The 16,433-nt window shown below is 45.2% G+C and overlaps 1 protein-coding gene across 2 annotated transcripts; it reads left to right on the top strand.

Annotated features, from left to right (window-relative positions):
* Positions 1–3,482: 3,482 nt before the first annotated feature.
* LOC124010199 (probable G-protein coupled receptor 141) lies at positions 3,483–13,674 on the top strand. Of its 2 annotated transcripts, XM_046322610.1 has the most exons (5): positions 3,483–3,692; positions 4,207–4,312; positions 6,612–6,670; positions 12,391–12,437; positions 12,541–13,674. In XM_046322610.1, the coding sequence occupies exons 3-5, from the start codon at positions 6,629–6,631 to the stop codon at positions 13,469–13,471; spliced, it is 1,020 nt and encodes a 339-aa protein (XP_046178566.1). In that variant the 5' UTR covers positions 3,483–3,692; positions 4,207–4,312; positions 6,612–6,628; the 3' UTR covers positions 13,472–13,674. The 2 variants fall into 2 exon arrangements, with proteins under 2 accessions (XP_046178566.1, XP_046178565.1); XM_046322609.1 differs by lacking the exon at positions 3,483–3,692 and having other exon boundaries at positions 4,105–4,312.
* The last annotated feature ends 2,759 nt before the right edge of the window (positions 13,675–16,433 follow it).

Raw genomic sequence — 16,433 nt, 5'->3', positions numbered from 1 at the left:
AGAACAGCAAGCGCCAGGACCGTCTCCTAAAGTTGATTCAGCTGCGGGATCGGGGCACCACCAGTACAGAGCTTGCTCAGGAATGGCAGCAGGTAGATGTGAGTGCATCTGCATGCACAGTGAGGTGAAGACTTTTGGAGGATGGCCTGGTGTCAAGAAGGGCAGCAAAGAAGCCACTTCTCTCCAGGAAAAACATCAGGGACAGACTGATATTCTACAAAAGGTACAGGAATTGGACTGCTGAAGACTGGGGTAAAGTAATTTTCTCTGATGAATCCCCTTTCCGATTGTTTGGGGCATCCGGAAAAAAGCTTGTCCGGAGAAGACAAGGTGAGCGCTACCATCAGTCCCGTGTCATGCCAACAGTAAAGCATCCTGAGACCATTCATGTGTGGGGTTGCTTCTCAGCCAAGAGAGTGGGATCTCTCACAATTGTGCCTAAGAACACAGCCATGAATAAAGAATGGTACCAACACATCCTCCGAGAGCAACTTCTTCCAACCATCCAGGAACAGTTTGGTGACGAACAAGGCCTTTCCCAGCATGATGGAGCACCTTGCCATAAGGCAAAAGTAATAACTATGTGGCTCGGGGAACAAAACATTGATATTTTGGGTCCCATGGCCAGGAAACCCCCCAGACCTTAATCCCATTGAGAACCTTTGGTCAAATCTGAAGAGACGGGTGGACAAACAAAACCCCACAAATTCTGACAAACTCCAAGCATTAATTATGCCTGAATGGGCTGCCATCAGTCAGGATGTGGCCCAGAAGTTAATTGACAGCATGCCAGGGCGGATTGCAGAGGTCTTGAAAAAGAAGGGTCAACACTGCAAACATTGACTCTTTGCAACAAATTCATGTAATTGTCAATAAATACCTTTGACACTTATGAAATGCTTGTAATTATACTTCAGTATTCCATAGTAACATCTGACAAATATCTAAAGACACTGCAGCAGCAAACTTTGTAAAAAATTTGGCCACGACTGTATAGTGAAAGTCCCCGCATACGTACTGATTTAAAAGCAACGATATTTGCGTGATAGGCTGTTTTAAAACTTTGCAGCTGCAATTAAATTAAATAAAATCAGCAGATTGAGATATGTAAATTAGATGTGCATGGTTACTACATGATTCCATATGTGTTATTTCATAGTGTTGATGTCTTCACTATTATTCTACAATGTAGAAAATAGTCAAATAAAATAAATGACTTGAATGTGTAGATGTGTCCAAACGTATGACTGGTACTGTACTTTACTAGAAATTTGATAAACAGTGAAATGAGATCTCCACACAAAGTAGCCACACACAGGAAAACTCTTGTCATTGTAGTCAATAATTATCCAACTGTACCACCTGACAGGTCGTATCTGCATACCAATGACTACTGGAGAGGCCAGTTCTTCGGTGTGTATGCAGCCGGTGAGCACTCTGAAAAGGACAACCTTATGTTATGTCAAAGGTATGACCATGTGTTTCTCTCATGTGTTGCTTCAGAAGAGGGTCAGCTGAATTTGTGTTTCTATTTATTCAGATCTTGTCTGTTTTACTATATTCTCACGTATTCCCTTTGCCAGATCTCTTTATTGGGCTTTTCAGACGACTTAGATCATGACTGTTATTTGTCAGTGCTGTTTAGCTATGTCAATCAAATTCAATCAAATTTGATTTATATAGCCCTTCGTACATCAGCTGATATCTCAAAGTGCTGTACAGAAACCTAGCCTAAAACCCCAAACAGCAAGCAATGCAGGTGTAGAAGCACGGTGGCTAGGAAAAACTCCCTAGAAAGGACAAAACCTAGGAAGAAACCTAGAGAGGAAGCAGGCTATGTGGGGTGGCCAGTCCTCTTCTGGCTGTGCCGGGTGGAGATTATAACAGAACATGGCCAAGATGTTCAAATGTTCATAAATGACCAGCATGGTCGAATAATAACAAGGCAGAACAGTTGAAACTGGAGCAGCAGCACAGTCAGGTGGACTGGGGACAGCAAGGAGTCATCATGTCAGGTCGTCCTGGGGCACGGTCCTTGTGCTCAGGTCCTCAGAGAGAGAGAGAGAAAGAAAGAGAGAATTAGAGAGACCATATGTGGGGTGGCCAGTCCTCTTCTGGCTGTGCCGGGTGGAGATTATAACAGAACAAGGCCAAGATGTTCAAATGTTCATAAATGACCAGCATGGTCAAATAATAGTAAGGCAGAACAGTTGAAACTGGAGCAGCAGCATGGCCAGGTGGACTGGGGACAGCAAGGAGTCATCATGTCAGGTAGTCCTGGGGCATGGTCCTAGGGCTCAGGTCAGTTGAAACTGGAGCAGCAGCATGGCCAGGTGGACTGGGGACAGCGAGGAGCCATCATGTCAGGTAGTCCTGGGGCATGGTCCTAGGGCTCAGGTCCTCCGAGAGAGAGAAAGAAAGAAGGAGAGAATTAGAGAATGCACACTTAGATTCACACAGGACACCGAATAGGACAGGAGAAGTACTCCAGATATAACAAACTGACCCTAGCCCCCCGACACAAACTACTGAGACAGGAGGGTTCAGGAGACACTGTGGCCCCATTCGAGGACACCCCCGGACAGATGTACAGATTCTATGGGTATGATAGATCAATGTCCATTTTGGATGCAATTTGAATAGAATTGATGGAGAGAGAGAACGATTGTGAAAGTGCCCGCATGTGCAGTCATTTAAGGTAACAATATTTGCGTGATATGCTGTTTTAAAACTCTGCAGCTGCAATTAAATAAAACAAATCGCCAGATTGAGATACGTAAATTAGACCACATTCAGTCTTTATATTACTGCAACAAATGTAGTCCTACCTTTCATAAGAAAAAAAGTTACCCTGATGAGATGATACATGCATTATGCGCTGTGCTCTATACTGAGATCCGCTGTCTGTCCCCACCCTGAGCTTTAATGATTGATCATACAGATAGCAGAGAGTAGGCCGGGGTCCATAGAGAAGACAGATGTAGACATCACATATCATTTAACAGTTCCATTTCACGTCATGCTGTTCATAGAAATAATTTATTTGAATTTACCGTTTTTTTTGCAGATATTTATCCCGAATAAGGGGAGTGGGTTTGGGTGGAAAATCTCCGTACCCCGGTTGCTATTCAAACCTAGTTAGGGTTATGCCAAGATTAGGATAAGGGTTGTGGTTGGAGATGAACTGGAATATGGACATGAAGCTAGGGTTGTGGTTGAGGCAAGGGAAAGTGTTGAACCCGGGATGTGGACATGAAGCTAGGGTTCGGGTTGTGGTTGAGGCTAGGTTTGAACTGGGATGTGGACATTAGGGTTGAACCGGGATGTGGACATGAAGCTAGGGTTCGGGTTGTGGTTGAGGCTAGGTTTGAACTGGGATGTGGACATTAGGGTTGAACCGGGATGTGGACATGAAGCTAGGGTTCGGGTTGTGGTTGAGGCTAGGTTTGAACTGGGATGTGGACATTAGGGTTGAACCGGGATGTGGACATGAAGCTAGGGTTAGGGTTGTGGGTGAGGCTTAAGTTAGGGTTGAACCAGGATGTGGACATGAAGCTAGGGTTAACCCTAGACCTAACCTTAGTTTATCGTACTTTTAACCTGTGTTTTAACTTCTCTTTGGACCCGTAAAGTGCTGGAGCTTGGTTTCACCTGGCTCTCACTTTGACCCAAGGTGCAGGAGCCGGTTCCAGGTAACATATTTCAAAATCATTTATTGGTGCAGAAAAGAGAACTGAAAACAATGAACTGAAACACCTTTATGATCTACACCATCACTAAATGGAAAGTCAACAAATACCCTTTAATGCTCCTCCCACTGATAAAGTATGGACTGGAGAAGCCCCTTACACTTCTTGATTTCTTTGTATTGCCTTTAAAAATGAAATGGTACTACATATATCTACACAATTCAAAATTGAAGACGTTGTGCGAATGTGCTGTGCATACAGTACAATTGATGCAATGTTGGAAGTAACTTTTATGCCGTACCACCAATAGCTAAATTAAGCCGGTTTACAAAGGCAATACAAAGGAATCAGGAAATGTTCTGGGCTTCTTCAGTTCATGCTTTATCATTGGGAGGAAAACGTAAGGGTATTTGTTGACATTCCATTTAGTGATGCTGTAGATTAGAAAGGTGTTTTAGTTCCTTATTTCAGTTCTCTATTCTGCACTAATAAAGGATTATGAAATATGTCTCCTAAGATAAAGACGAGTGTCTCAGTGTCATGATCTACATAACATGTTGGGTACCTTCCTGGCAGACAGATTTACTGCATCCAGAGACTCCTGCTCCTGCTCTCAGTAAATGGTAAATTAGCATTGACAATATATAAACCCAAAGGGAATTACTGTAACCTTATCTTTGATATTCAGCCAATATTTGCTTTCACGTCTCGCCTGTCAGTAATAGGAAGTATTTGGTTATATTTCCGCCGTAGATAAATTGATCTACAGTCCCAGTCAAAAGTTTGGACACATCTACTCATTCAACTGTTTTTATTTATTTGTACTATTTTCTACATTGTAGAATAATAGTGAAGACATCAAAACTATAAAATAACACATATGGAATCATGTAGTAACCAAAAAAGTGTTCAACAAATCAAAATAGATTTTAGATTTTAGATTCTTCAAAGTAGAATCTAAAATCTTGATGACAGCCTTGATGACAGCTTTGCACACTCTTGGCATTCTCTCAACCAACGTCATGAGGAATTATTTTCCAACAGTCTTGAAGGAGTTCCCACATATGCTGAGGACTTGTTGACTGCTTTTCCTTCACTCTGCGGTCCAACTCATCCCAAACCATCTCAATTGGGTTGAGGTCGGTGATTATGGAGGCCAGGTCATCTGATGCAGCACTCCATCACTCTTCTTCTTGTTCAAGTAGCCCTTACACAGCCTGGAGGTGTGTTTTGGGTCATTGTAGTGTTGAAAAACAAATGATAGTCCCGCTAAGCGCAAACCAGATGGGATGGCGTATCGCTGCAAAATGCTGTGGTAGACATGCTGGTTAAGTGTGCCTTGAATTCTAAATAAATCACTGAGAGGGTCACCAGCAAAGCACCCCCACACCGTCACACCTCATCCTCCATGCTTCACAGTGGGAACCACACATGCAGAGATTGTCCGTTCGCCTACTCTGCGTCTCACAAAGACACGGCGGTTGGAACCAAAAATCTCAAATTTTGACTCATCAGACCAAAGAAAGAATTCCATTTACATTACATTTAAGTCATTTAGCAGACGCTCTTATCCAGAGCGACTTACAAATTGGTGCATTCACCTTATGACATCCAGTGGAACAGTCACTTTACAATAGTGCATCTAAATCTTAAAGGGGGGGGGGGGGGAGAGGGAATACTTATCCTATCCTAGGTATTCCTTAAAGAGGTGGGGTTTCAGGTGTCTCCGGAAGCTGGTGATTGACTCCGCTGTCCTGGCGTCGTGAGGGAGTTTGTTCCACCATTGGGGGGGCCAGAGCAGCGAACAGTTTTGACTGGGCTGAGCGGGAGCTGTACTTCCTCAGTGGTAGGGAGGAGAGCAGGCCAGAGGTGGATGAACGCAGTGCCCTTGTTTGGGTGTAGGGCCTGATCAGAGCCTGGAGGTACTGAGGTGCCGTTCCCCTCACAGCTCCTCACAGCTCCGTTCCCCTCACAGCTCCGTAGGCAAGCACCATGGTCTTGTAGCGGATGCGGGCTTCAACTGGAAGCCAGTGGAGAGAAGAATTCCAGCGGTCTAATGTCCATTGCTCTTGTTTCTTGGCCCAAGCAAGTCTTTTCTTATTATTGGTGTCCTTTAGTAGTGGTTTCTTTGCAGAGATTTGACCACTCAGTGAAGCATTTATTTGGGCTGCAATCGGAGGCTCGTAACTCCAACTAACTTATCCTCTGCAGCAGTGGTAACTCTGGGCCTTCCTTTCCTGTGGCGGTCCTCATGAGAGACAGTTTCATCATAGCACTTGATGGTTTTTGCGACTGCACTTGAAGAAACTTTCAAAGTTCTTGAAATGTTTCATATTGACTGACCATGTCCTGAAGTAATGATTTACTGTCGTTTCTCTTTGCTTATTTGAGCTGTTCTTGCCATAATATGGACTTGGTCTTTTTTTAGCAAATAGGGCAATCTTCTTTATACCATCTCCCTACCTTGTCACAAGACAACTGATTGGCTCAAACGCATTAAGATGGAAAGAAATTCCACAAATGAACTTTTAACAAGGCACCTGTTAATTGAAATGCACCCCAGGTGACTGCCTCATGAAGCTGGTTGAGAGAATGCCAAGAGTGTGCAAAGCTGTTATCAAGGCAAAGGATGGCTACTTTGAAGAATCTAAAATCTAAAATACATTTAGATTTGTTTAACAGTTATTTTGGTTATTACATGATTCCATATGTGTTATTTCATAGTTTTGATGTCCTCACTATTATTCTACAATGTAGAAATTAGTAAAAATAAAGAAAATCCCTTGAATGAGTAGGTGTGCCCAAACTTATTACTGGTACTGTACTTTACTAGAAATCTGGTAAAATCTATCAGCTACAAGCCACACGCAGAAAAACTCTTGTCATTGGAGTCAATAATTATCCAACTGTACCTCCTGACAGGTCGTATCTGCATACCAATGACTACTGGAGAGGCCAGTTCTTCGGTGTGTATGCAGCCGGTGAGTACTCTGAAAAGGACAACCTTATGTTATGTCAAAGGTATGACCATGTGTTTCTCTCGTGTTGCTTCAGAAGAGGGTCAGCTGAATTTGTGTTTCTATTTATTCAGATCTTGTCTGTTTTACTATATTCTCACGTATTCCCTTTGCCAGATCTCTTTATTGGGCTTTTCAGATGACTTAGATCATGACTGTTATTTGTCAGTGCTGTTTATGTCATGCAGGTGAATGAGGACCCAAAAGCGACTTGGCGAAAACAGAGTATTTAATCCAGAATAAACTTTACAAAACAAAAAGCATAATACTACACGTAAAGACGAGAACGGACTGGAGACTTGATCGAGAACTGCAGGTTGCCTCGGGAAGGCACTTGAACCTAGCAGACTCAGACACCTGCTCACCACGCAGCATCTGAGGGAAACACGACACGACAGGGCAAAACATAGACACAGCACGGTGAATTATAAATGAGGATCCGACAGGGCAGGTACGGGAAACAAGGAGTGAAATAGGGACTCTAATCAGGGAAAAGGATCGGGAACAGGTGTGGGAAGACTAAATGATGATAAGGGGAATAGGAACAGCTGGGAGCAGGAACGGAACGATAGAGAGAAGAGAGAGCGAGAGAGTGAGAGAGGGAGGGGGAGAGAGAGGGATAGAAAGAGGGAAAGAACCTAATAAGACCAGCAGAGGGAAACAAATAGAATGGGAAGCACAGGGACAAGACAAGATAATAAATGACAAAACATGACAGTACCCCCCCACTCACCGAGCGCCTCCTGGCGCACTCGAGGAGGAATCCTGGCGGCAACGGAGGAAATCATCAATGAGTGAACGGTCCAGCACGTCCCGAGACGGAACCCAACTCCTCTCCTCAGGACCGTAACCCTCCCAATCCACTAAGTATTGGTGACCCCGTCCCCGAGAACGCATGTCCATGATCTTATGTACCTTGTAAATAGGTGCGCTCTCGACAAGGACGGGAGGGGGAAGGGAAGACGAACGGGGGTGCGAAGAAAGGGCTTAACACAGGAGACATGGAAGACAGGATGGACGCGACGAAGATGTCGCGGAAGAAGCAGTCGCACAGCGACAGGATTGACGACCTGGGAGACACGGAACGGACCAATGAACCGCGGAGTCAACTTACGAGAAGCTGTCGTAAGAGGAAGGTTGCGAGTGGAAAGCCACACTCTCTGGCCGCAACAATACCTAGGACTCTTAATCCTGCGTTTATTGGCGGCTCTCACAGTCTGTGCCCTGTAGCGGCAAAGTGCAGACCTCACCCTCCTCCAGGTGCGCTCACAACGTTGGACAAACGCTTGAGCGGAGGGAACGCTGGACTCGGCAAGCTGGGAAGAGAATAGAGGAGGCTGATAACCCAGACTACTCTGAAACGGAGATAACCCGGTAGCAGACGAAGGAAGCGAGTTGTGAGCGTATTCTGCCCAGGGGAGCTGTTCTGCCCAAGACGCAGGGTTTCTGAAAGAAAGGCTGCGTAGTATGCGACCAATCGTCTGATTGGCCCTCTCTGCTTGACCGTTAGACTGGGGATGAAACCCGGAAGAGAGACTGACGGACGCACCAATCAAACGACAGAACTCCCTCCAAAACTGTGACGTGAATTGCGGGCCTCTGTCTGAAACGGCGTCTAACGGGAGGCCATGAATTCTGAACACATTCTCGATAATGATTTGTGCCGTCTCCTTAGCGGAAGGAAGTTTAGCGAGGGGAATGAAATGTGCCGCCTTAGAGAACCTATCGACAACCGTAAGAATCACAGTCTTCCCCGCAGACAAAGGCAGACCGGTAATGAAGTCTAGGGCGATGTGAGACCATGGTCGAGAAGGAATGGGGAGCGGTCTGAGACGACCGGCAGGAGGAGAGTTACCCGACTTAGTCTGCGCGCAGTCCGAACAAGCAGCCACGAAACGGCGCGTGTCACGCTCCTGAGTCGGCCACCAAAAGCGCTGGCGAATAGACGCAAGAGTGCCTCGAACACCGGGATGACCAGCTAACTTGGCAGAGTGAGCCCACTGAAGAACAGCCAGACGAGTGGAAACAGGAACGAAAAGGAGGTTACTAGGACAAGCGCGCGGCGACGCAGTGTGCGTGAGTGCTTGCTTAACCTGTCTTTCAATTCCCCAGACTGTCAACCCGACAACACGCCCATAAGGAAGAATCCCCTCGGGATCAGTAGAAGCCACAGAAGAACTAAACAGACGGGATAAGGCATCAGGCTTGGTGTTCTTGCTACCCGGACGGTAAGAAATCACAAACTCGAAACGAGCGAAAAACAACGCCCAACGAGCTTGACGGGCATTAAGTCGTTTGGCAGAACGGATGTACTCAAGGTTCTTATGGTCTGTCCAAACGACAAAAGGAACGGTCGCCCCCTCCAACCACTGTCGCCATTCGCCTAGGGCTAAGCGGATGGCGAGCAGTTCACGGTTACCCACATCATAGTTGCGCTCAGATGGCGACAGGCGATGAGAAAAATAAGCGCAAGGATGAACCTTATCGTCAGACTGGAAGCGCTGGGATAGAATGGCTCCCACGCCTACCTCTGAAGCGTCAACCTCGACAATGAATTGTCTAGTGACGTCAGGAGTAACGAGGATAGGAGCGGACGTAAAACGTTCTTTTAGAAGATCAAAAGCTCCCTGGGCGGAACCGGACCACTTAAAACACGTCTTGACAGAAGTAAGAGCTGTGAGAGGGGCAGCAACTTGACCGAAATTACGAATGAAACGCCGATAGAAATTAGCGAAACCTAAAAAGCGCTGCAACTCGACACGTGACCTTGGAACGGGCCAATCACTGACAGCTTGGACCTTAGCGGAATCCATCTGAATGCCTTCAGCGGAAATAACGGAACCGAGAAAAGTAACGGAGGAGACATGAAAAGAGCACTTCTCAGCCTTTACGTAGAGACAATTCTCTAAAAGGCGCTGTAGAACACGTCGAACGTGCTGAACATGAATCTCGAGTGACGGTGAAAAAATCAGGATATCGTCAAGATAGACAAAAACAAAGATGTTCAGCATGTCTCTCAGAACATCATTAACTAATGCCTGAAAAACAGCTGGCGCATTGGCGAGACCAAACGGCAGAACCCGGTACTCAAAATGCCCTAACGGAGTGTTAAACGCCGTTTTCCACTCGTCCCCCTCTCTGATGCGCACGAGATGGTAAGCGTTACGAAGGTCCAACTTAGTAAAGCACCTGGCTCCCTGCAGAATCTCGAAGGCTGATGACATAAGGGGAAGCGGATAACGATTCTTAACCGTTATGTCATTCAGCCCTCGATAATCCACGCAGGGGCGCAGAGTACCGTCCTTCTTCTTAACAAAAAGAACCCCGCCCCGGCCGGAGAGGAAGAAGGCACTATGGTACCGGCGTCAAGAGACACAGATAAATAATCCTCGAGAGCCTTACGTTCGGGAGCCGACAGAGAGTATAGTCTACCCCGAGGAGGAGTGGTCCCCGGAAGGAGATCAATACTACAATCATACGACCGGTGAGGAGGAAGGGAGTTGGCTCGGGACCGACTGAAGACCGTGCGCAGATCATGATATTCCTCCGGCACTCCTGTCAAATCGCCAGGTTCCTCCTGAGAAGTGGGGACAGAAGAAATGGGAGGGATGGCAGACATTAAGCACTTCACATGACAAGATACGTTCCAGGATAGGATAGAATTACAAGACCAATTAATAGAAGGATTATGACATACTAGCCAGGGATGACCCAAAACAACAGGTGTGAAAGGTGAACGAAAAATCAAAAAAGAAATAGTCTCACTGTGGTTACCAGATACTGTGAGAGTTAAAGGTAGTGTCTCAATTCTGATACTGGGAAGATGACTACCATCTAAGGCAAACATGGGCGTAGGCTTGTCTAACTGTCTGAAAGGAATGTTATGTTTCCGAACCCATGCTTCGTCCATGAAACAACCCTCAGCCCCAGAGTCAATCAAGGCACTGCATGTAGCACCCGAACCGGTCCAGCGTAGATGGACCGACATAGTAGTACAAGATCTAGATGAAGAGACCTGAGTAGTAGCGCTCACCAGTAGCCCTCCGCTTACTGATGGGCTCTGGCCTCTTACTGGACATGAATTAACAAAATGTCCATCAAATCCGCAATAGAGGCACAGGCGGTTGGTGATCCTCCGTTCCCTCTCCTTAGTCGAGATGCGAATCCCTCCCAGCTGCATGGGCTCAGTCTCAGAGCCAGAGGAGGGAGATGGTTGCGATGCGGAGCAGGGAAACACCGTTGATGCGAGCTCTCTTCCACGAGCCTGGTGACGAAGATCTACCCGTCGTTCTATGCGGATGGCGAGAGCAATCAAAGAGTCCACACTGGAAGGAACCTCCCGAGAGAGAATCTCATCTTTGACCACTGTGTGGAGTCCCTCCAGAAAACGAGCGAGCAGCGCCGGCTCGTTCCAGTCACTAGAGGCAGCAAGAGTACGAAACTCTATAGAGTAATCCGTTATGGATCGATCACCTTGGCATAGGGAAGCCAGGACCCTAGAAGCCTCCCCACCAAAAACTGAACGGTCAAAAACCCGAATCATCTCCTCTTTAAAGTTCTGGTAATTGTTAGAACAATCAGCCCTTGCCTCCCAGATAGCTGTGCCCCACTCTCGGGCCCGGCCAGTAAGGAGTGAAATGACGTAAGCAACCCGAGCTCTCTCTCTAGAGTATGTGTTGGGTTGGAGAGAGAACACAATCTCACACTGGGTGAGAAAGGAGCGGCACTCAGTGGGCTGCCCGGAGTAGCAAGGTGGGTTATTAACCCTAGTTTCTGGAGGCTCGGCAGGCCAGGAAGTAACAGGTGGCACGAGACGAAGACTCTGGAACTGTCCAGAGAGGTCGGAAACCTGAGCGGCCAGGCTCTCCACGGCATGGCGAGCAGCAGACAATTCCTGCTCGTGTCTGCCGAGCATGGCTCCTTGGATCTCGACGGCAGTGTTACGAGCGTCTGTAGTCGCTGGGTCCATTCCTTGGTCGGATCCTTCTGTCATGCAGGTGAATGAGGACCCAAAAGCGACTTGGCGAAAACAGAGTATTTAATCCAGAATAAACTTTACAAAACAAAAAGCATAATACTACATGTAAAGACGAGAACGGACTGGAGACTTGATCGAGAACTGCAGGTTGCCTCGGGAAGGCACTTGAACCTAGCAGACTCAGACACCTGCTCACCACGCAGCATCTGAGGGAAACACGACACGACAGGGCAAAACATAGACACAGCACGGTGAATTATAAATGAGGATCCGACAGGGCAGGTACGGGAAACAAGGAGTGAAATAGGGACTCTAATCAGGGAAAAGGATCGGGAACAGGTGTGGGAAGACTAAATGATGATAAGGGGAATAGGAACAGCTGGGAGCAGGAACGGAACGATAGAGAGAAGAGAGAGCGAGAGAGTGAGAGAGGGAGGGGGAGAGAGAGGGATAGAAAGAGGGAAAGAACCTAATAAGACCAGCAGAGGGAAACGAATAGAATGGGAAGCACAGGGACAAGACAAGATAATAAATGACAAAACATGACAGTTTAGCTATGTACAGATTCTATGGGTATGGGTAGATCTATGTCCATTTTCTATACAGTTGCCTACAACAGTATTTACATACTGTACTATTGACACTTTTACTTCCACCGCCTCTTGTCTTCTACATTTACATCTACATTCACATTTTGGTCATTTAGCAGATGCTCTTATCCAGAGCCACTCACAGTTGGTGCATTCAACTAAGGTAAGACGACCACCTAACTAACCAAACAGTGAATTTATAAGCATACTCTTTGTATCTAAATAATAGTGTTAAATGTCTTACTTCAAACTTACTCCTTATTTAGCATTTCAGAGACCCAAGACGAGAGAATGGGGAATGAGAGCAATACATCTTGCGACAACATAGATGACAATGTCATACCTCAATCATACAGATATGCATTGCTGTCAATATACACTATAGTGCTTATTGGAGGGATCATCAGCATGTCCCTCATGATCAACAACATCAAGTTCAACGCCTGCTCGGTGACCACCACAGCCGTCTTGAACCTGATCATGGTCCACATCCTCTTTCTCCTGACTGTGCCCTTCCGCCTCTATTTCTATGCGGCCGGCGAGTGGCATCTCGGCCCTAACTTCTGCAAGGTGGTCAGTGCCATGATCCTCGCTCACATGTACCTAGCCTTTATCTTCTACGTGATAATTCTGGTGATCCGCTATCACGACTTCTTCAGGAGTTCTAAGCAGGTGTTCTACAGGAGGCTACATGCCGTGGGGGCCAGTGCTGCAGTCTGGCGCCTCATTCTAATTGTGGTGGTCCCTTTAACTGCTGTGAAATATGGATCATCTACAGACAGTAACACAACCACCAGTGACAATCAGTGCTTTAACTTTGGAGGGGTTTTTGATGAGGAACATGCTGTAGCTGTGCTGAACTACATCCTCAGTGCTCTCATCATCATACTTACATTAGCCCTGGGCTGTTGTCAGATGTGTATTCTGTGGTGTGTGTACAGAACTCACAGGGCGATGATCTTCTCGCAACAGGAGTTTTGGGCTCAGATCAAAAGTATTTTCTTTATGCTGGTCATTATAGTATGCTTTGTTCCATACAATGCATTCAGGATTTACTATGTGAGTCATTTTAATGCCAATCTCCAGGTAAAGAATGAGATTGCTCTCGCCGTCACAACATTCAGCTGCTTTGACATGCTGACTTTTATAGGGAGAGGGTCGTTCAGACCCTGTGATACAATATGCTGTGTACCATGATTATCAATGCTGATTATTGAGTCAAATAGTATTCTATTTGCACCTTATTTGCACCATGTTAACCAAATGTACAAAACTACAGTGCACAAAACATTAGGAACACCTGCTCTTTCCATGACATAGACTGACCAGGTGAATCCAGGTGAAAGCTATGATCCCTTATTGATGTCACCTGTTAAATCCACTTCAATCAGTGTAGATGAAGGAGACAAGTTAAAGAAATATGTTCAAGCCTTGAGACATGAATTGTGAATGTGTGCCATTCAGAGGGTGAATGGGCAAGACAAAATATTTAAGTGCTTTTGAATGGGGTATGGTGGTAGGTGCCAGGCGCACCGGTTCAAGTGTTTCAAGAACTGCAACGCTGCTGGGTTTTTCACGCTCAACAGTTTCCTGTGTGTATCAAGAATGGCCCACCATCCAAAGGACATCCAGTCAACTTAACACAACTTTTGGAAGTATTGGAGTCAACATGAACCAGCACCCCTGTGGAACGCTTGCGACACCTTGTGGTCGATGCCCAACGAGTTGAGGCTGTTCTGAGGGCAAAAGGGGGTGCAACTCAATATTAGGAAGGTGTTCCTAATGTTCTGTACACTCAGTGCATATACTTTGATATCCTTCAAAGTGAAAGAGTTATAACTCTTCTCAAAGGTAAATTACTCATTATAGCACTTTCCTAAGTAGGATATGATAATGCCATTTAGCAGATGTTTTTATCCAAAGCGACTTACAGACATGTGTGCATACATTTTACATATTGGTTGTCCCTGGAATTGAACCCACCATCTTGGCATTGTGGACGCCATGCTCTACAAACTGATCAAATCAGAAAAGACAAGAAAACAAACAGTGGAACTGTGTTTATTGTTAATTGTTGTAAAGTTCTGGAACATTAAACAAAGTAGTTACACATTCCCACTCCACATTGATGGGTTTGTACATGTTAGCTAAACTGATTCCTAAATAACCAGTCACCTAGTGTAATTTTGTAACAAACATATACATGTTGATAAATCATGCAATCTTTATATTTTTTACAACTACATTTTCAATTGAATCATATCTTTGATTAAAATGTTCCTCTTTGTTTGTTCAATGTTTCTTGTGTTCACAGTTCCCTCCCTTTTGGGAAGACATGTCCATATTATTTAGAAAGGAATAATATAATTAAGCAATAAGGCCATAGGGGTTTGGTATATGGCTAATACACCATGGCTAAGGGCTGTTCTTGTGCACAACGTAACATGGAATGCTTGGATACAGACCTTAGCCATGGTATATATAGGTCATATACCACAAATCCCTGAGGTGCCTTATTGCCATTATAAGCTGGTTACCAATGTAATTAGAGCAGTAAAAAAAATGTCTGATATACCATGGCTGTCAACCAATTCATGGCTTGAACCACCCAGTTTATAATAAGAATTATTCTACATCGAATGACTGCAATTAGTGCAGAATCACATTAGTGGAAACCAAGTCTGTTCTCAGGGCAGGCCTGGATGTAGATAAATATGTTTGAGTGGCTTTGAGACTATTTTTGCATTTTAGCTAACCCTTTCCTAACCTTAACCTAATTCTCCTAAACCCGCCACGTTAATTATCTTAATTATACATGTTCTCCTAACCTGCTGCGAAAAGTTACTTATGCTAGTCAAAACCGGCAGACCTGCCCTGAGAACAGTCTTGGTTTCCATTAATACGATACAGCTCAATCATTGAAAACGCTCATCAGCTACATTTTAAAGCATTACATAGCAGGAGTAGGCATGCACAGTTCATAATGAAGTACCCACTTCAGTGGTGCTTAGCTTCAACAACAGCACTGCAAACTGTTACACTAACTTGCCATAAATTATTGGTTGCTGCATCTGTGGTCGACATCAATAGTGATACAGTCTCGGTTGAAAAATACAACTCCAAACAAAGCACACAAAATGTATAAAATAGTGAAAGTACATTGCAGAAGTGTGTAAAGAAACACTGCACAAATTAGGATGTTGACCTAGTGTAAATAATGCCGATATCAGGTATCAGACGTTTTACATCCAAGGCAACGGTGTTCAACAAAAACCTGTGATCAGTGATATATATTGTATAACATATACACTTATTTTAGGGTCCAAACAATAAAAATGGGTCCCTGTCTGGATATTGTTTCTGAAGGAAGTAGGAGATCACAATTACTGAACTCCTTTGACGCTACAGCAACCCCATTTACTATAGTACAATCTACTACCTGGATCCCACTGTCAACCAGCACCATTATATCAAATCAAAGTTTATTTGTCACGTGTGCCGAATACAACAGGTGTAGCCCTTACAGTGAAATGCTTACTTACAGGCTCTAACCAACAGTGCAAAAAGGTATTATGTGAACAATAGGTACGTAAATAAATAAAAACAACAGTAATATGACAGTAATATGACAGTAGAGAGGCTATAACAGTAGAGAGGCTGCATACAGGAACCGGTTAGTCGGGCTGATTGAGGTGGTATGTCTATGTAGATATGGTTAAAGTGACTATGCATATATGATGAAGTGAGAGTAGCAATAGCGTAAAACAGGGGTTGGCGGGTGGCGGGACACAATGCAGGTAGCCCGGTTAGCCAATGTGCGGAGGCACTAGTTGGTCAGGCCAATTGAAGTAGTATGTACATGAATGTATAGTTCAAGTGACTATGCATACTGTATATGATAAACAGAGAGAAGAAGCAGCATGAAAGAGGGGTTGGGGGCGGGGGGGGCACACAATGCAAATAGCCCGAGTAGCCATTTGACTACCTGTTCAGGAGTCTTATGACTTGGGGGTAAAAACTGTTGAGGAGCCTTTTTGTCCTAGACTTGGCACACCGGTACCGCTTGCCATGTGGAAGTAGAGAGAACAGTCTATGACTGGGGTGGCTGGCGTCTTTGACAATTTTTAGGGCCTTCTTCTGACATCGCCTGGTGTAGAGG

Source organism: Oncorhynchus gorbuscha, linkage group LG22 (assembly GCF_021184085.1).
Source record: "Oncorhynchus gorbuscha isolate QuinsamMale2020 ecotype Even-year linkage group LG22, OgorEven_v1.0, whole genome shotgun sequence".
Taxonomy (NCBI): Eukaryota; Metazoa; Chordata; class Actinopteri; order Salmoniformes; family Salmonidae; genus Oncorhynchus; species Oncorhynchus gorbuscha.
This window is presented reverse-complemented; position numbering and strand designations above follow the sequence as displayed.